Source organism: Python bivittatus, unplaced genomic scaffold, assembly GCF_059951505.1.
Source record: "Python bivittatus isolate LINGU-HERP-01145 unplaced genomic scaffold, Pbiv_v1 ctg000840_np1212, whole genome shotgun sequence".
Taxonomy (NCBI): Eukaryota; Metazoa; Chordata; class Lepidosauria; order Squamata; family Pythonidae; genus Python; species Python bivittatus.
Genome location: NW_028277113.1, coordinates 44,628,803 through 44,649,959, shown reverse-complemented (window position 1 = coordinate 44,649,959; position 21,157 = coordinate 44,628,803). Strand labels below are relative to the sequence as shown.

The window sequence follows — 21,157 nt, the reverse complement described above, 5'->3', positions numbered from 1 at the left end:
GGCTTTTCCTCAGCCTGGATTTCACTCGCGCACCTCCCATGGCTCCTCGCCGGCGGGGATGAAAACGGACTCGGATTACGCGGTGAATGGGATGAAATTCCTCTCGCCACTGGTTATATTACAGGATCTAGAACTGTTCATTGTTCAAGGCTAAAAAACAAGAAGGTATCTGATCGTTGACTTAGTCTGTTACTAGGATTTTTCCCTCCTTTTTTTTTTCCCCCAGTCCGTGTTAACTTTCAGAGTTATACTGATTCAAAAGGCAACATTTATAGAAGGGTGGATCTGTATGTTATGAAATAAGCCATGTGAGATCTGAATGAGGGGAAAAATCACACGCGATTTCAAAGGATATATTTTAATTTTATGATCTTTAATTGCTTCTATCATAATGCATGAAATTTAGCTGTATGCACATTTGTCCAAATACGTGATGACAGACATTCTTGCTGGCGTATTACAGCTAAAAATACTTTGGATTCTTTTTCTGTATGTATTTGTTAATACAATCTATTGCTGGAATAAAAAAAACAAAATACTGTGACTGAGTTTAATTCTTCTTCTTTTTGCAGACCATGACCTTGCTTCTGAGATGTTATTTCTTGCTGTTGGCTCTTAGCACATGCCTTATCCTTACCGTTCAGGCAGAATGTACAAAAGATTGTGCGTCCTGTTCCCATCAGTTGGCATATCATGCTGATATCAATCCCTTGGTAAGAGAATTTACTCATTATTATTTTAAGATTCTTCCTCCCAGCTCAACTGAAAACTTCATGCAGGCACAAATAGATTACAAAACTCAGATAGATCACTAACACAGATTATCCACCCAACAATGGACTTGAATTATCACTGAAGAACTTATCTATTCCAGTTTATTGCCCACATATATTTTCACACAGTGCATTGAATCTAATATATGTCAACTACAGATAGAAGCACTACAACACTGAAGGTTAGTAGATGTTCTTGATCAACAAAATTATAATAGTATATAAATTATTACTGATATGATTTTCTCCCCAAGCAGTTTAAGCATGTATGATTCCATTCACTAGTAAAATATCGCCTGAAAACTGTTGTTAGATTTTTATTTTATTTTTTTATGTCTTCATGTCAGTCTTGACTTCTGGCATCAGCCCAGACAAGTCCCTGCACTTTTCCTGGCTACATTTTTTTTCCCCTAAGTGATTTACCACTGTCTTCTCCCTAAGGCTGAAAGAGAGTGACTGGCAGGAGTCACCCAGCTGAGTTCATGCCTAAGGTGGGACCGGAGCTCATGGTCTCCTGGTTCCTAGCCTATTGCTTTAAACCACAATACCACAGTGGCGCTCAGTCTTAACATTACTATATATTACATATTCAAGCTATATATACTTCATTGTCTAATTAATAATGAATATTCATTAAACTAATTGGCATGGATAATACTACATTCCTGTACTTCATCACAGCCAGACCAGAATGAGAAGCCCTCTATAACTCACTGTATTAGAAAGTACTTGCTCTTGCTGTAATTTCTAAAGAACCAATAGAACAGTAAACAAGACAAAAGGAATGGAGTACCTTTTGTATATTTCAACTCATTATCTTGCAAACTTAATGGAAGCTGTAAGTTTTAAGACTAGCATGAACACCAATGACTCAAGTATATGGCTTCTTATTGTCTCACTATATCTTGCTAATCTCATAATATTATAGTGATGGCAGAATTAATACCATTGTTGGTTTTTGTAGCCCCTTCTTTGGGTCATTTCAATGAAGATAAAGACTTGGACATTGTCATCCATCTGATTTTATCAAGCTGATCCATTAAGTCATAGGAACTCTTAAGTGAGAAGAATAATATGATCCCAGAAAAATCAGCATTATTAACTATGTGAAATTTCTATTTAAACCTGGGCTTGATTTTGCTGTGAAAGTGTGTTTGGAAAGGTATCACATACTTTTTCTACTTTTGGAGATCTTATCTAATCTGGCTATTCTGTTCTGGATTGTATGTATGTATGTGTACATACATGTATGTATGTATGTGTACATACATCATACTGTATGTACATGTGTTGAAGCTTGTAGGAGAGGTTTTATCCAACTGGTGTCTGTTTTCTTACCTTTTTATTACTGTGTAGCTACAGTGATGTGCACATGAGGGAATTTACCTTTATTGTTCAAATAGCACTCCTCCTGCCAGATGGCAACTTTAAAAAAAAAAATGCTCTTACATTTCTTTGTTTTGCTATCAAGCCTAAACATAACTCATGATTCCCTTCCTACTGCATTTTCATTTTGTCCTCATAAATTTGGGAATTGGGTAAGGCTGAAAGACACCAAAGGGTCATGAGTTTCAGGTGATATTTGAACCTGGATTGCTTCAGTTTTACAGTTTGGTTCTAATCTGACCCAAATCAATTTAAATTTCAAAAATACCTTGTGATACCTTAAGAGAGGTCTTCTTTCTTTTTCTTTCTTTCTTTCTTTCTTTCTTTCTTTCTTTCTTTCTTTCTTTCTTTCTTTCTTTCTTTCCTTCCTTCCTTCCTTCCTTCCTTCCTTCCTTCCTTCCTTCCTTCCTTCTCTCTCTCTCTCTCTCTCTCTCAGATTTTTTTTTTTAATCTCACCAGGTCCATAAAAGAATGTGCAATCTATATAATCTCTTTGGTTAATAATTAAGTAAAACAATTGAAACTAATGAGATTATCATAGGGAGAAACATGAGTCTGCCTATGTTCTCAGTGTGAATGCCTTTTGCACTCAAAAGCAAAGTAGCAGCCAACACCTCATTATAATAATGAGCTTTCCAACCTTCTACCAGAAACCATTAGCCACAACATTTTACTGACATATCAGTCTCTATGAGACTGAATATTTAGAATTATATTTTTGGGGAGAGTAAAAAAGCACTGTTTTTGAAGTATTACACTCATTCTTTGGCATGCACATGAAAGGCAACAGCAGCAGTTTGGAATTTGGGTTCAATAATGCTCCTGTTAATTCATTAGGCTCATTTGCTTCATTATTCTTTCCATAAATATATACATTACAGGAAGATAACATTAGCCAGAAATAATGAGGGAAGAGAATGGAGGCAAAATAAAATAAAAATAAGCAGCAGAGCCAAAATATTAAACACATCTTCCTTTATCAGACTTTCATTGTGGAAAAAAACTAATATCCGCCCTCTCAAGATGGAAAAATGATACTATGGCCACTAAAGGAATTATTTTAGTTACAGTAAACTTTTGAAGAATCTCATGAATGGTTGTGTTGGCTGAAGATGAGAATTATAATCCAGCAGAACTGGATGGCATCAGGTTAATATAACTATGTAGACTTCCATGAGTAAGTCCCAGTGAGTATAGGAGGACATACTTCTGAGCAAATATGCATCACATGAGGGAGCAAAATGAATTGAAAATAATTGGTTGATTTCTTAACTCATTAATATCTTGTTTAAATTTGGGTAGAACTAGCCATTTATTTTCCCTTTTGTTTAATCACATCCTGAATAACAAAGTCCTTTCCATAACTGTATCACATTTGGTTTTCCTTCTTGGTTTAGAATAGCAGAGGACAAAAAGCAGTGCGTCTGTGTGTGTGTGTGTGTGTGTGTGTGTGTGTGTAGGCAGTATTCTGATAAAGAATGAAAGATTTCTCATAAGGTGCAGTCATACACACAGGAGAATAGCATAACGTAATTCTACAAGAGGTATCACAATTCACTAATTCTAGGAAATATCGACAGATTTTAGGTCTTGTTCCTTTTTAGCCTAAAACATTTTTGCCTGCCAATAACTTTAACACTACTCTATTGTGTCCATTTAATTCAGCTGTTTTGTTCTTTTTTCCCATCAGATCTGATTAGAGTCAGGGTTATCAATTGATGGCTGACAGTTATCTTGGTGAATATGCGCATCCGCACCATAATCACAAGGATATCACACCAATTGAATCTGTCTGCAGAGGTTAAACATTTTTTGGATATGAGATTTTAACAGTAGTGGGAGGCAAGAAAGGAGCAAGAGCCAAATATTCTAGTATACAGGTAGTCCCCAGTTTAAGAACAAGTTTCATTCCCCAGGTCTGTCCTTAAGTCGAATTTGTATGTAAGCAGGAACAGTATTATTGTATAATACTGTATAAGTAGTATTGTGTAATGAATTTGAACTATTATGTATTTAACTCAAATCATTGTCTAACTCGAATTTTGCTACAATAGGCTCTGTTCTTAACTATGGGTTGTCTATAACCCGGGTGTTCTTAACCTGGGGATTTTGTACTTTGGGAACCTGTACTTTGAAAACTAAGGAATTTTCAAAGTGTCTCTGTATACAGTAATGTTCACACACAACTCTATGCAAATGACAATTGCATCATGGTTCTGTTGAAATATATTGGATATAATTTTTAGCCAAATATTCATATTCAGGCATGCAGGATTTTCCTACTTCAGAGAAAGGGGGTGAATCCCTAAGGATTCTCTAAGGGTCCCTAATGAATGTCAATTCTCCCTTTATCGAAACTGAGCTGTAGGGAGTAAACTGGTAGAAGGAATCTGTAGTCACAACTGGTAAGTCAAGCTAGTACAATTCCAAGCAGGAAGATCAGAAGCAAAAGTATGCAACAAATGTTTAAGCAAAGCCATAGCAAACTCTCAGTATGAACAAGAAGCATTTGCTATGAAGAAAGCTAATGACCAACTTCAATAGTTTGACTTAATCACATATCCAGGAACTAGGGACTCTCCATTAGGATGCTCTGACTTGTAAACCATGGGCTTGCTACATGAATCATATGTGCTGAGAGCCTTCTTCATTCTAGTTTTTTAAGTTCCTAATATCCTTCTAGCAATCAGAAATGAAAGAAAAAGCCAATCCAGGACGGAAATAATATACTTCATCTTGCAAGAATGTGAGCTATTTGCTTCCAAACAATGATGAATTCCAGAACTTTAAGAGAATTAGAATTATTTCTCTTTTGAAAATCTGCATTATTTCAGTTAGGATGACATATGGAAGGGGACAATAAGTGTCAGAGACCTAATGAAACCAATATTTGCCTTCTGAAAGCTATGAACAAGAATGTTCATATGCTAATTGATCATACTTTTCAGTACTTTTAACATTTTGCAGTTCCTAATGGCAAGACCAAGAATGGACCCCCCCCCCCAAAAAAAAGTTACCATACCCTAAATTATACCATTGGAAGGAATAAAGGCTGAGGAAATTAGAAGTGGATTTTGTATATGTAGATGCTGATCTTTGTTCTACTTGGCTTCTCTGAATGAATTCTCATGCTCAAATCATTAGTATTAAGTGTACAGTTTTTATACAGTTTGATCTTCATTTACTAGGGTAACTAATAAAATATTTACTGATATTGATTATGAAATGCATGTATTTCTTTCAACCCATGCTTGAAATCAACTCCCATATAATTCAACAACTTGGCATTGAATCAAGCAGAAAATATTTTTAAAAGTATTTTATTTGTATGTATGAGTGTGTATATATATGTATGTGTATATATGTATATGTATGTGTATGTGTATGTGTATGTGTATGTGTGTGTGTGTGTGTATATATATATATATATATATATATATATATATATATATATATATATATATAAAACAGCATGAGACAACATTCTTTCCAAGATTCTGCAAGATAGTTTGAAATAATTCTGAGGTCCCTTAAAACTATTTCCTTGAAAGCAGCATTGGAAAAGTGTTTTTAATTATACTGTATTCCATACACCTAAATGGAAGGCCTCCCATTTTCTGAGAATATCACACAATACAGAACCTTTTGACTAATCAACATCAATGATTACACAATATCTGAAGAAAACCTTACTCTAGCTGAACTACCAACTAATAGATGTTTTCTCATTTGTCTTTATCAGCCTAAACCTTTAAACTTCATACTAATATATAATCTGTTAAAATGAGAAAGCATATATATATATATATGTATATGTGTGTGCGTCTGTGTATGTTGTCTTCATTTATCCCTTAAATGAAGGATAAGTGAAGAATTTATAGCTTATGTGTTATTCAAAGCAGTCAAATTACAGTATATAATGAAATGAGAGATTTACAGATGGTTGTCTGAGTTACCATTCCAAAGAGTTACATAAGTAGTGATCTACTTATACAACGTTGCTGACATATTTCTCTTTAACCTAAGTGTACAGTAAGAGGTAAAGGTGGTTAGCTTGGGCAACATCAATAATCTATTTGGATAGTTGCAAAACCTTTTGTAAGAGCTTTATCTTGGACTCTAACAGCTAATCAGAACAGTCAATAACTGAGCGTGCAAACTATCTACTGAACTCAGTGTCAAAAACATGCATATAATCCTAAAAACTAAATCCGGAGATCAAACCCTAGCAAATGTGCTTGGTATATGTGTCTCATTGTGCCTTACCCTCATTGAAATGGAATGAGCAACCATGCAAATTAAGCATTTTTATTGGTTGTGTATGACACAGGTACAGAACAATGGGATTTATGTCTGGACCTTTGTGTTTCTCCTAGCTGTGCAGTGAAAGAACTCTGGAATCACTTTTTTGAGCCAACTTGATCATTTTAAGTAGAATCCTCTATTTAAAAATGAATATGCCTTATTGGCATCAAGCATTCAAATAATAACACTGAGTAGGCTGTGATAGATTCACGTTTAGTCATAGACTCATTAAAATCAGTGTAATTTTAATTAATCAAAACTGAGTAATTTGTTTTGATTAATTAAATGCCTTGTTGTTTTCAAAGGATCTAAGCATAATTTAGACTAGTCTTTTTCATGCTATAGAAAAGGGGCAGGGAAACAATTCTCATCATTCTTCGCTATCCTGAAGTCCTCTGTGTTTTCTCAAAGTCTGGGAAAACTGCATGCCATGTGCTGCAGCGGGAAGAAGCCATTGGTGAAAATTACTTTGTTTCCTTCCTCTAGTAGGAAGTCTCCTAGTGCCTTCCATGAACAGAATGAAAAAAGCCCATCTGGATAATATTCATTATTATTTAATACTTTAAAGTTGCTATCTAACTTTTTACTTAGGAAAGCTTTTAGGATTATTTTTAATATAGTTATTCTGTATCAACCTTAAAAATGTTATGCTTGTCTAAGTTATTTGTTATAAAGCGATTTTGTAGCTGTTTTATTGATATCATATGCAAAAGTTTGAAATATTTATTCATTTCAAAAAAGTTGTATAGTAATAATAATATCTCATTTAGAAACAAGTTTATGCAATAAATATATGTTTGTTTGCAACACAGTTACATAATCTGATAATTGGCTTAGTCACTCTTCTGCCACTGTTCTTGGTTTCATCTACCTTTACCTTCTTCTTCCACACTTTTTGGCCACCTCCAAATATTTTTCATAGAGTTTTCTAACCATCTGGAAGACATGGGGCGTCTGACTATATTTAGTTTCACACTGTGCGGATATGTGCTTAGCAAGCGAAATCTGTTCACATGTATGTATTTCTGAAGATATGTTTGCATGAAGATGTGCTCCAGTAGTACAAGGATTGACAGTCACGTATAGAGCCTCTGAGAAATTATAACCCTTGAAAATATTTTTTCAACAGCACTTTTTTCTATCCATAAACTCAGCAATCCAGTATTTCACAAGTCATGCATAATCTTTATCACTATTGTCAGACTACTGCTTTGATAAGTACATCAGTAGAATCTTGTCCGTTCCATTTGAAATAAATCCGTTAAAATGCTTAGAAGTTGATCATTGGTCAGACTTTGATCACCAGTTCAGAAAGATACAAAAAATGGTCAAGTACATTTGTTTTGTTTTGTTTGGCCATATACTGAATTTAAAATTCTGAAGCATTTTGTAGACATAAAAAGACATTTTAAATGTTATTTATACTTCTAACATGACTTTATAAATCAAACTATTTTTCAGGCATGTACACTAGAATGTGAAGGAAAATTGCCTTCTGCCAAAGCCTGGGAAACCTGCAAGGAACTTCTTCAAATTACGAAACTGGGCCTTCCCCAAGAAAGCAGCAGCATCCTAGTGGACAGTCCAAAAGAGGATGAGAGCCATTTGCTAGCCAAAAAATATGGTGGCTTCATGAAAAGGTATGGTGGCTTCATGAAAAAGATGGATGAGCTCTATCATGTAGAACCAGAGGAGGAGCCTAATGGAGCAGAAATTCTTGCTAAAAGGTATGGAGGGTTTATGAAGAAAGATTCAGATGATGATGGCTTAGCTAATTCTTCTGATCTTCTGAAGGAGCTTCTTGCAACAGAGGAAAATGCTGAAACAGGGCACTATCGGGACTTGAGTGATAGTGATAGTGAGGTCATCAAGCGATATGGTGGTTTTATGAGAAGCATAAAGCGCAGTCCAGAGTTGGAAGGTGATGCCAAAGAGTTACAAAAGAGATATGGTGGTTTCATGAGAAGAGTGGGAAGGCCAGAATGGTGGCTGGACTACCAAAAAAGATATGGTGGATTTCTCAAGCGGTTTGCTGATACACTTCTTCCTTCAGATGATGATGGTGAAAATTATTCCAAAGAGGTTCCAGAGATGGAAAAGAGATATGGTGGATTTATGAGATTTTAGCATCTCTCATTTTGTCCTTTTGGTCCCAAATCAAAGACTGCCTCATTGATCATAATTTATTGTAATGTGTTGCTTGTACTGTACAGTTTTTTACTGTCCTGGTTAATAATGCAACCTGTTGTCTGTTATTTCAAGTTTTGTGCTCTTTTAAATCAAAAATAACTTCTGTTTTAGTCTAATCTATGTTGTACTTTCATGCTAAATCTATTTTAATTATCATATCCATTTCTTTAAAGAATGTAATTGTTTAACTGTATATACAATAAATTCTTCATCTTAACTGCATAAAATATCCTGAAGCATTGTTTTCTTAGTAGTCACTGTATTTATGGACAGCAAAGATTTTACAGTGGAATGCTTTTGCATATGTGAGTTTCATGCTGTCCATGAAATAGAAATTAAAATGAGATCAATCACTATTTTATCATTTACTTCCTGAAGATATTCCACAAGCTTACTTTTAAAAATCCTTCTATATTTCAATAGCTTAACAAAATGTAATAGTTTAAGCTTAAGTTTACTATTTACTGCAACCAGCCTATAAGTTTGTAAAGAACACATTTCATCACTTCAAAGCAATAATCCTATTAGATTTAATGCAAAGGGATATTATTTTCATAATCATTTGTATAATTGGCTTGTAAACTGAATAAGCAATGCAATTTTCCTAAATCATATTATTTTCTTAAAGAAAATTAAGAATGCAATCCTACAGCCTTTTACTATGCAATAAGACTCAATTAATTCCATACAGTAATTTCTGAGTAGATGCATAGAATTGCACCATAAAACTTCTATAGTTATGAAATTACAGAGCTACTAATAGACCTTAAATTTAACAATCTTGTAGCTTCTAACAGAATTATCAACCTACATAAATATATTTGCTGAATTCAGAATTGCATTCACACACAATATTTCAGTATTTTCAAATTTTGCTTGTCTCCAGATATAAACAGTTCTCTGGCAATCAGAACTGGGCATCATGAGCCCAAACTGTAGCTATGTTAGCTTCTTCAGTCACAGGAACTACCTATATATGTATAGTTACTTTATAAGCTTACAGTTTCTCCAAACACTAATTAGTACTAATTTGTGACTTTATAATGGAATGTGGATGAATAAAGGGAAAGCAAGCTACAACTCATTGTATTCATTTCCCCCCATGGAAATGGTAAAGTTAATAAGAGAACCCTAGATACAATGTATCTTGATCAATTTTTCATTTGTTATTGGGAAGGATGGAAAGAGTTGTATATGCCGAAATGCAAAATTACAGTGTTCTTCTCATCTAACCGAGGTGTGGCATATTTAGGAAAATGCTCACTATCTTTACAGAAAGGGGTTTAATAATGAGCACTTTCCTGAATATACTGGGAGATAGCTAAGGAATTTTATATATCATGCACTTGTTGCTTTTGGCCCTCTTTACCTAAACTTTGCAAAACCCCTTGATACATCCCAGGATCATTGAGGAGATACAAACTGAAGTTTTAAATGATACATGCTCTCTTTACCAAACATGTAAGTGATGTTGTGAATAGTCTAGGATTAATGCTACACTAGTTATTCCACTTGTACTTATTTGCCTTATTTCTCTCGAGTTACATTTAGAGTTGTGATGAAATTATTTGTAGAACCCAGCATCAAAGCATGCAATATGTTCTTGCCAAGACCTGTTGGCATTACTTCAGTACTTCTATGTAATGCAGTATGACTCCTAATGAGTTATAGAGAACCTCAGATATGCTGCATCTCTGTTCAACTGTAACTGTGCCTTACATTTTTCTGTGGACTGTTCCCTGACACCTTGGCTCAATGATCCCAATTGTTCCAAAAAAAAAGGAACCAAATCTGAGACTTGGGAGACTGCTAAGAATAATGTACTGGACCTGAAGATGGCAAAGAGGTTTGAATAACCACATTGCTTGTCTATTTGGAAAAGCAGATTACTGTGCACATCACTCCCAAATCACCCATCAATGAAGTGATATAATGAACTCCACTGCATTAAGGATATCTGTAAATTGGCCAATCCAGACCATGGTACAAAAGCAGTTTAATCCTGAAATATCCCCATCTCTAAAAAGATCAACATGGGCATTATCTGAGTACCTTTCTGGTATATTTTGTTTCATATTTCAGTTTCCACCTGCCTCTTGTATTAATGGCTTTTGTTAATAAGATCTACATCAAAGAAATAGCTAGGAACCTCACACAAATTTTCTTTTGCTCCATGGAGTATATCAGAAAATATAGATTCTATTGTCCTGGCTTATCCTGATCAAGATAGCCAGTTTGGTTTGGTGGTGAAAGGCACTGGGCTAAAAACCAAGAGACGGTGAGTTCTAGTCCTGCCATAGGCATGAAGCCAGCTGGGTAACTTTGGTCTGGTCACTTTCTTAGCTCTAGGAAGAAGGCAATGGGAAACCACTGCTTAAAAATGTTGCCAAAAAACTTCATGGACTTGATCGTATAGTTGCCAGAAGCGAAGACTGACTCAAAGGCACACAAACACACAAAGCCCCTGAACAAGCTTCCTTGAATCCATCTTTCATTCCTTTTCTTTCACTCTTTATTTCTTCATTCAGATTCTTGACAGATTACAATCATGCCATTCAAATATCTGTGATAAAATGCATTAAGTTAACAATTATAAAAAGCCATAAAATGTTAATAAAAACCAAAGAAACAGCCAAATAAAGATAATGAAAAAGGATGGCAACAGTAAAGAACCAAAGATCCTTTTAAACAAATCCATTTTAAATAATTTTCTAAAGCCTGATAAGGAAAAAATGAGAACATTCTTAATTTTGAACCTGCAACTAGCTGGGGTCTCTTGCTATGCTTCTTGCATTGATGCCTAGCATATCTGGGGCCTCTTAGCTCAATTTAATTTTAAGTCTGATTGGTTTCCGTATACATTTGTCATGATCCTGTCTTGTGCTACCATGGTCTTGTGAGAGAATGGCCAAGGCACCAAAAACACTCTCCCATCCTTACTTTAAAGAAGTCAACAAGGAAAGGGAAGGAACCATTTCTAGGTCAAAATCTCCCAATTCTTTTCTCTAGTCATCTTGTACTGTCTGGAAAAAGACCCTCTGAACCTGAAGCTTGGCTCCACATGTCAGGGCTTCCCTCCTGACCTTGTTACTTCACAGGGATTAAATTTTCACCTATAAATTGCTAGTTAAGAATTCAAGCTCAGGAAGCTGCTACCCAAAGGTGGTCAGCCAAGTTAAATATTTATCCACCATTTAATTTTATATCAAATTGTTGTGACATCGTTATTAAACAATGACTACATCTCTACTGCCCCAGTATTAATCCAAGAGTTTATTGTGTCACATAAATTATTCAGATGTTTGTTCTGCATAAATTTGTTCTTGCAAAAGCTTAAGGGCTAAACCATATGATACACATGTTGTTTCATCTTGCTCCACTAATGCAGTTTAATTATAAGCATGTGGGTGCTTAACCTGGATTGGGTTTTCCTTAAATCTAATCCTTCCCTTAAACTATTTGTGGGTTTGTTGTTATTTCTCATATAGGCACAGATTTTTTTTTTCAAAAAAACCCTCAATTGGCATCAAAGAAGTCTTTTAAAAAGTGGAGGGAGAAAAGGTATTTGAAATTTTCCACAATACCTTCTGGAGTGGAATCAAGTTCTTTCATCTGAGGTTTATATAAGCAGTTGCAAAGTGTATGGGCTGCAATTTGAGATCATGAATTATGTAAATGACTTTGCACAGGTGACTGACAGAATGTGGACTTAATGTCAACTCACCTGAATGCATCACCTCTTTTGGGCTAGAAGAATAAATAAAGTGACAGGCATTAAATCAACATTATGGGCCTAAGTATAAGCAACACTAGATACTGGTTCCAGAGCAGCAACTTCTGACCTAAACAATAAATCCATCCAGTTGTTTGTAATTTTGCTTTAGCTATGGCCCTTAATAAAATATATTACAACTTCATGTTGAAATGAAGTTAAGTAATTATATTATGATTAAATCAATACAAGTTACTGAAACAAAAACTGGTTTACTATATAGGAGCTGCTCTTGACATTTTAGTTACTTTCTATATTGCTTCTTTCTCACTAGTACTAAATGAATAGCAAAGCCCATTATTGCATTCTGTTCCCATCAGGTAATGGAAAACATCTCCTCATTGTATTTATGGAACCAATTTAAGACCAGAAACAAGTAACAAATCACATGAAAATAATTCCCTAAAGTGGATTTTGTTCCTTCTTTGAAATATCTGCTCTATTCCAAGAATGTATGTCAGGCAGCTTCATAGAACAGGACCCATTTAAACATATTTAAATGAAGGAAATAAATCTTATCACAGAATGAATAGAAATGTGGCTTATGAAAACTTTCTTGTGTTGGGTTTTGGATTAAGTAATTCTTATCACACACAAAAAACCCCCTAAAGGTATTTGGAATAACAAGAAATAAGAAATTACAAAAGGCAGTGACAGTGCTAGAATTTGGCATCTAGCTTTTATCACATATAATTCATTCTTCCAATACTTGTTCTATGTTAGTGAAATGTATTAAAGACTGACATTTATTCAAATTGCAATTTTGTATACAAACTTGAATATAAACCACTGCTTTCATACTTCCTCGTTCATCATACTTCCTGATAAACCTTTCCACAGTCCAATGTCCTTACTTAATTTGTGGAATGTTATTAGAGGGCTTCAAAAATGTAAACTTTCCACACTTTTCTGTCTTTCTACACTACTTTTTCTATCTTCGTAGGTAGATAGATAGATAGATAGATAGATAGATAGATAGATAGATAGATAGATAGATAGATATTCATTTAAGCAAACTGACTGAGTGGTTGGACCATGTAGGTTAAAGAAATCTAAAATAGATAGTAGAAGAAAACCTGGAAGCTTAACAAAATATATGTCTTCAGTAACATGTTTAATAACATTTAATAACAAGTTTTCTTGTTCATGGAAACAGTCTGCTTAGCAATAATGTATCAGTGTCTTGGCTTCCTTGGATGGCTCTTCACCAGAGGAGGAAGAGGAGGATCAGGGGACGGATGAGATACCAGCAAAATCCATTCTGAGAGCCAATACCAACTGTAGCACTAAGGTTGTGGAACTGACGAAGTACTTGTAACCTGTCTCACATGTAACCTGCATCTACACAACCACCTTGTCTTCTGTCTTCTCATTCTTTCTCCCCCCCACCTCATCCCAATTTAAATCCTGTATAAGACACACAAGTATCAGTCCTTGTGGGAGAGCCCCTACCCCTACCACCCCACCCCACCCAATTTCTACTGTAGTGCTCTACTGTTGATGTTTTCCTTGCTGGCTGTGATGTGCAGAAAGAGGAAAAAACCAATCACCTTGTTTATAAATGAGTAGCACTCTCACAAATCAAAACCCCTTACAGCAGTCATTTAGAACAGAGATAATCAAGGCAGGATAGGAACTGGCAACAGAAATAGTGTTGCTGGACCTGCTTTTGTCATTTCAAGGCTCTTCCTCTGGCATTTTAACCCAGATTCACTTAAACGGGAAAAGACCTTTAAGATGGGATGATGAGTAGGTGAAGTGCTAGAGGAAAACAAGTTATTAGAAGGCATGGTTTGGAGCCCAAAGACCCATTCTGGATTCTGCTCTTTTGTTGTCAAGAAAGGATCGTGGCTGTGTGGGAGGGTGAGTATGGATAGTACCAAAGCCAGACATACACATGCAGCTAACAAGTGAATACAGTGCTATTTCTTACTATACCAGCTACAAGTGTATTTACAGTAATTCCAGTGATCATTGTTTATGTACATATATAGTGACCAAGCATATATATGTAAGCATGTACACTAACAAAATCTAAATATAAGTTATACTAATAGAATTGTAACTAAATCATTCAAACCTTGTTCTTGCTTTGCCTGCTACTAGGGTTAAAAACTCATGTAAAAAAAGTTTATGCCCACCCAGGATATAATCGATTGATGCAATATCCTTGTTGTGATTAGGGCATGGGTACACAAATTCACAGAGGTAAATGTCAGTATTATGGATAACTCTAACCCTAACCCATTTGGTAGGGAAAAAAGTGTGAGACAGCAAAATAAGCATTCATAATTGGTTGATTGGTATGTGAAACTCACTGACAGGCAAAAAGGAACAAGAGCCCAAACCACTACTCCATTTTTTATAATACAAAAACTGCTAGTTTCTTCCCTCATCCCACACTTAATCTCCAAGTTTAGGAATACTAACAACTTTTATTTATTTATATTTATTAAATTAATTTATATAGCTGCCCATCTCACTGCAGGCGACTCTGGGTGGCGTACAACAAAGCTAAAAATAGTAAAATACATTAAAAATATATTTTTAATGTATAAATAAAAAAACAAAATAAAACAGAGAATAAAAGGAAGTTAAAAATAAGGGACCCACCTCACTAGTTTCCCCATCCCCTGGATGCTGGCATAACCGAGTCTTATGGGACTTCTGGAAGCTCAACAATGACGAGGCCAGCCTCGCCTCAGCGGGGAGAAGTTTCCATAGCACAGGCACCACAGCAGAAAAGGCCCACCCCCTGGGGCCTACCAAATGTACCTCCCCAGGTGATGGAAGCCATAATATGCCCTCTCTGCTAGATCTGGTAGGACAGGCAGATGTAATCGGGGAGAGGTGGTCCCTCAAATAACCTGGCCCCATGAAGGGCTTTTCCTGATGGTCTTACCATAACTGCACCAAAATTTACTATTCTCTCTCCTTCTCAACTCACATTTGCCCAGTTCTCTAGGAACTCAGTCACCTGGCATTTGCTGCGCCACCATCTACAGTCCATGGCTGCGTTTTCCTTTCTGCCATCTCTTCACAGATTTCTACTCTGGCTTTATACTTCTTTCTTTCAAAACTTATTTGCCAGCTTGCAGGTGGTTCTAAGGAGTTTTTGCCTTTTCTCTGTAGCTGCCTACATGTCTAAGCTATGTATCCAGCAGTCAGGCTATTGAAAAAACTTTGACCCTTACAATCATATGTAACATCTTTTTTTTTACTTCAGGGCAGTACATTCTTCTGGCAGCAACGTGCAACTTTATTGTTATCAGATTCTAAGCATGGAGAGTAAAAAGGGTATACTTTACTGGGGCCAGCCATTCAGCAACCCTGTTTACAGGAGAGAAAAATAATGAAAACTAAATAGTAAGTTATGCTTGAAAATAATATGGAAAATTATATCATACCTACAAGGATCTCCACTGTGAGGTTTTCTGAAACCAGACAGAAGCAACTCTGCGAACAATTAGTTGCAGAATGTCCTCATGTGGTTGATTCTAGGATGTGTAGTTTGAGAGAGATTATGCTTCCCTGTGCGGTATGTTCTCTCAAGAGTGTCCCTGGTGCATATGAAGAGGAGAATGGGACAAAGAGAGCCACGTTACAAAGGGGCCTGATCCCAGGGACTGTAGAACAAGCCACAGAGAACTTTCCTTTCCTCTCAAGTGTCAAATGTAAGGCTTCTATTGGAGAACAGCTGCCAAGAAACTGGCTTGTTTAGAGTTTTACTAATCAAGCTCTGTATTGTTCCATGCCCGAGGTTTCTGAATGGAGACAGAAAAGTGCAGCACGCTGGCAAAAAAACAAAGCTTACGAAGCAAATGTGAAAAACTGACATAAGCCATTTGAAAAACTTTCTGAACATGAAAAAAAACATACAACTTGCTATTGCCAGTTGAACAAGCAGCAGACAGTGAGGTTCAAACATAAATATTAGCAGAAGCAACAAGATGCAAAGAAATGCTGTTTGATGTTACCTTGTATCTTGCTTCAAGAGGTTTAGCATTTCAAAGAACTAATGAGAGAGAGAGAAAGGGAGATTGGCAGTGAGTTTATTAAGGCATCAAGAATTCTGGACTTTTCAGGTAGGAAAGCTTTCTATGCAAGAATTATTGTTAATAGCTTATCAAAGCACTTTGGTCTACAGGGACTGTATGTATTCACTGAACACATTACATTATATAAGTTTGTCTTTGTTGGGAACAGCCAGTCTGCATTCACAATACTGCAGCCTCCTTGCCAGTCTTTATTGCCTGATACACAGATATTCACCAGATTTGAATGCTCATCTTTCTATCACATATGCCACAGACAGATTCCTTCCAATCATCTCCTCATCTGGATAGAAAAGGTTTGCTCTTTAAAACAAGAAAAGAACAATTTCAGAGACATGGAAGAAAAAGATACTATACTTAAGCTGGGAAACAAAGGGGTGTCATGGGGCAAGTGGCCAAATGACCCTAAGGTTTGGCTGATTGGTTCAACATGATGGAAAATAACAAGATCAGTGGTTTGTCTGCCAGAGAAATAACCAGCCACCCTTCAATTGGAGAGGTGATAATACAAGGCCAATAAATTACAGGTAGTCCTTGCTTAACAACCACAATAAGGACCAGAAAATTTGTCATTAAGCAGGGTGGTCATTAAGTGAGGCATCACGTGACTGCACCCGATTTTACAAAAGTTTTGCAGCAGTCATTAAGCGAATCACACAGTTCCCCATTGATTTTGCTTGCCAGAAGCTGGCTGGGAAGGTCACAAATGGGGATCGCATGACCCCAGGACGCTGCAACCATTGTAAGTGCAAGCTGGTTACCAAGCACCCAGATTGTGATTACGTGACTGCAGGGGCACTGTGACAGTCATAAGTGCGAGAACTGATCATAAGTAGCTTTTTTCAGTGCAATTGTAACTCTGAATGGTTGCTAAACAAATTGTTGTTAAGCGAGGACTACGTGTAATAAATACTTTCTTAGGGCATGAAATAGTAAAATTAGGAATTAGGAACCTAGGGAAGTACACATACTATATATTAGGAACACATGTGTGTTGGGTATATATCATATGGTATTTAGAATGCTTTTGAGAACAAACATAGGTTTAGAGGGGAAAAAAAGTTTATTTGGTACTTTTACTTCATATTGTGTCAGGCTACCAGGTGAGAGGTGGAAAGCTGCCTGCTAAATAATGCAAACAAGAAACTACTTGTTTATACTAATACAACCTGGCTTATATCCAAACTGCTGCTTTTTTTCCTGTGTTGCTGAATAAAATAAGAGAAAAATCTAGAAGCTGTGTGGTCTTTCCATCAGATCTTGAAACCATTTGAAGTGCGCATCCAGTGACAGCCAGGAATCTGCATTAGACCTTTCATTTAGTTTGCTATGTGCATGTCTCATGTTTCTGTCTGTGCAGAAAACAGCGCATACTCTCACAGGTATTATATATTTTGTGTTGTGTTAATGAGTACAGTTTTACAATCTTTAATTTTTCCTTGATAAGCTTGAATCTCTGTAAGATCCTGAGCCAAGTAGTAAATTAGCAATCTGTAGCAGATTGGCATCACATTTGTTCTTTGCCTGAAGCACTGCATCTTTAGATATGTTAAATGGTCTAAGTAATTTGGGAGCACCTGTTTTATCAAGGCAATTCTGGCTTTCTTTCATCAGGGAATGGTTGCATGTTAATACTGATACTTTAAAAGGGGGGCTATATTTGAACATTTTTGTTCTTAATAGAGTTTGTTTTTGTCTATCTCTTGTAAGGATTAACCTATCTTTGCAAAATGGAAGAGGAAAGGCTGAATCCTTTAGCACTATATGGCCTGGAGATGGCACTGTAGAAATTGTTTCATTTTTTTTTTTTTGGCCTATTTGTACATCTTATTTGCCAGAAGGGTAGTACAGGCTGTAGCTCCCTATCTCTCTCACATACCTAATATAGGTAGTTGCATATTGAACTAAGGCACAAACGCAAGATCCAGGGGACTTCTGGGAAATGAGGTTTGAGATCTTCATCCTTTCACCCTGCAGGCCCAACCATGTCACTAATGTCTTTTGTTACTTACCTGTGTTCCTCTAAATTATGGGTAAGAGAAATAACTCACTGCTAAAATACTTGCACTGAATACAGAAGGCTCCAAGTTGAATCTCTGGCATCTTTGGAGAACCACTTCCAATCAATGGCAACAATTCTAGATTTGATGAAACAAAAGTCTAGCTCAAAATAAATGTGTTCCAACATTTCTGAATTTTACGGTACTATAAACAAGTTCTTCTATTATAACAAACAAGTTAATACAGCTATTATTACTGTGCTAGTAGTTCTGGTTAAAAAGTTGTTTCCAACTGCCTCTGTACTATACTTGATACTCATCTACACAGATTCTCATCCCATCTTTCTTTATTACAGTCAAGACTAGTAAAAAGTAAGTTGAAACAACCCAAGTACAATCTAAAATATAATAACAGTTTAACAGTTTAATACATAGTGTGCTTCTATTAACAAATCTGGATATCATGCAGCCATATGGTTAAGGCTCAAAACTTAGCAATTAAAAAGGTGATTTCAGGACACCTGTCATTTAAGAAAACCTCTAGGTAACACTGAGCAGTGCAAATTAATTGATTCATTTTAATTTTTGGTGCCTTTGAGTCAGTGTTGACTCCTGGTGACTGCCTGGACTAGTCCCTGCAGTTTTCTTGGCAAGTTTTTTTTTTCTTTTTGAAGTGATTTGTCATTGCCTCTTTCCTAGGACTGACAGAGAGTGACTTGGCCCAAGGTCACCCAGCTGGCTTTGTGCCTAAGGCGGGACTAGAACTGACAATCTCCCAGTTTCTAGGCTAGTGTCTTAACCACTACACCAAACTGGCTCTCACATAGAATTTACACTTAGAAAAACATGTTTTAGAATTCTATATTCACCAGAGGTGCGAGGGCATTGCCTACATCCTGCAGGAATCCATTATATCTGCCTTCCATAAAAGGGGAAGACATTAAAACATCTCTGGAAAAAGCTCATCAGTAATGGGTATAAGAAAACTGAAATAATAGCATACAGCCTGTGGTTCTCTTGATTCACTGATGAGTTGATATAACCTGGAGGTGGCTGCCAGCTTATGCTTCAGTTCAATATCTTCTAATCTTTGCTTAATAAGTTCCATGCTTGTGTTGTAACCAATATTTTAGAAGAAAAGTAGGGAACTACATACCATCTACATTCCAAGTTATCACGTACCAAGTAGGGCAGAAAATCTTGTGGAAGATAAACAGATTCTAAAATAAGATTAGTTTCCAGACTCTTATTTCAGTAATCAGCCCAGCCTTTATTTTAAGTATAGCACTGAAGACACTTCTGGGTGTAGAGAATGTAGCTCTCAGAAAATACAATTGTATTCTTTTATATGATTGGCATTTTATGTCAGGGCGCAGTTACACACTGTAATGAAGCTGTACTACTGATTTTGCAACAAATAATCTGATGGCCACAGGTATTTAATGCCCACCCTGGTGTCTAAAAATTCTTAAATCAGCTACCATACTTCTCTGAGCTGCTGTGGTGGCACAATTGATATGGCCTGCTCAATGGCTAGAGGTTTGAAAAACTGCTCCTAGATATTTAAGCAGTTATCGGTTCTATTGGTTGTCTGTCTATATGCCAGTTGTACTTTTTAAGTCTATTGGAGAATAGCTTTAATCTGGTTTTTCTATAATTAATGACCAATTGATCTTTGGTAGAAAATTGGCTCAGAACTGTGAGTCAGGGAAAGAATTACAGCATCATCTACATATAACAGGACAGGCAGGTGTTTGTCTATTACTTGGAGCATGTAGATCACAAGCTCTCCAGCAGTTTATAAGTGAATTAATATAGATTTTAAATAGGTGTTAGGCCAAAATGCACCATTGTCTCACTCCTTTCATTGATATTACTGAATTAGTTAGCTGCCTGCTCTTGCTATAACATACTCTAAATCTAGAATGCCCATGCAATTTTTAGAATAATAGCAGCAAGTGTCCACCACTAGTAGATTGCTGCAGTTTGTTCCATAATGAGGGTCTTGAGAAAAAACAGAACTCTACAAAAGCCGCAAATAGCTGTGTACTGTACAGGTAAAACACTTATCAGCTGAATGTTGGAGGAGAAGGCAGTGGTCTAAGTTGATTTCTCTTCCCTAAAACCTGCTTGGTCGTCTTCCAAGATGCTATCCTGCTCTAACTAATCATGCAGCTTCTCACATAGATGCTTCACATATAAATTTACTAATTATACTTAGGAGGCTTATTGTTCTATAGTTGGTGGGTTAGGAAAATCTGATCTGCAAGGTGTGCTAAAACACAGAATAGCTTTCTGGTGCTTGGAGAATACAATACCACTACTTCACAAGATGCAGGAAGAAATGGCATGTGTGATATTAGATTATGTTAATAGTATTATTCATACCATGGTAATAATGTCAAGCTCACTGAAAGTAAACTGAAACTTTACATTTAGCAGTTCCTCCTCCTCCCACCTTTTGGTATAATTTGGCTTAACTGTTGTATTGCATCACCTAAAATTAATCTTCACCTTTGCTAATATACATACGTCTTTATGACTTTGTTTACACAACACTTGGCTTTTCTTGAAACATCCTATATTTTTATTAACTTTAAGACATGGCATGTGATTCAATCAAAAATTATTCAGAAGCATTTATATTTGACATATATGACAAAATTTGAGCAGCAC

At 36.1% G+C, this 21,157-nt stretch overlaps 1 protein-coding gene across 1 annotated transcript; it reads left to right on the top strand.

Annotated features, from left to right (window-relative positions):
- The first annotated feature begins 400 nt into the window (after window positions 1-400).
- On the top strand, window positions 401-8,642 carry PENK (proenkephalin). The gene is made up of 2 exons (XM_007430222.4): window positions 401-713; window positions 7,926-8,642. The coding sequence occupies exons 1-2, from the start codon at window positions 576-578 to the stop codon at window positions 8,589-8,591; spliced, it is 804 nt and encodes a 267-aa protein (XP_007430284.1). The 5' UTR covers window positions 401-575; the 3' UTR covers window positions 8,592-8,642.
- Window positions 8,643-21,157: the final 12,515 nt, after the last annotated feature.

What these genes read in the sequence shown, in the direction of transcription:
- PENK (XM_007430222.4), top strand. Translation starts at nt 576, where the DNA reads ATGACCTTGCTTCTGAGATGTTATTTCTTGCTGTTGGCTCTTAGCACA. An exon ending in ATGCTGATATCAATCCCTTG is followed by an intron (nt 714 to 7,925) that starts GTAAGAGAATTT and finishes ACTATTTTTCAG; the next exon opens with GCATGTACACTAGAATGTGA.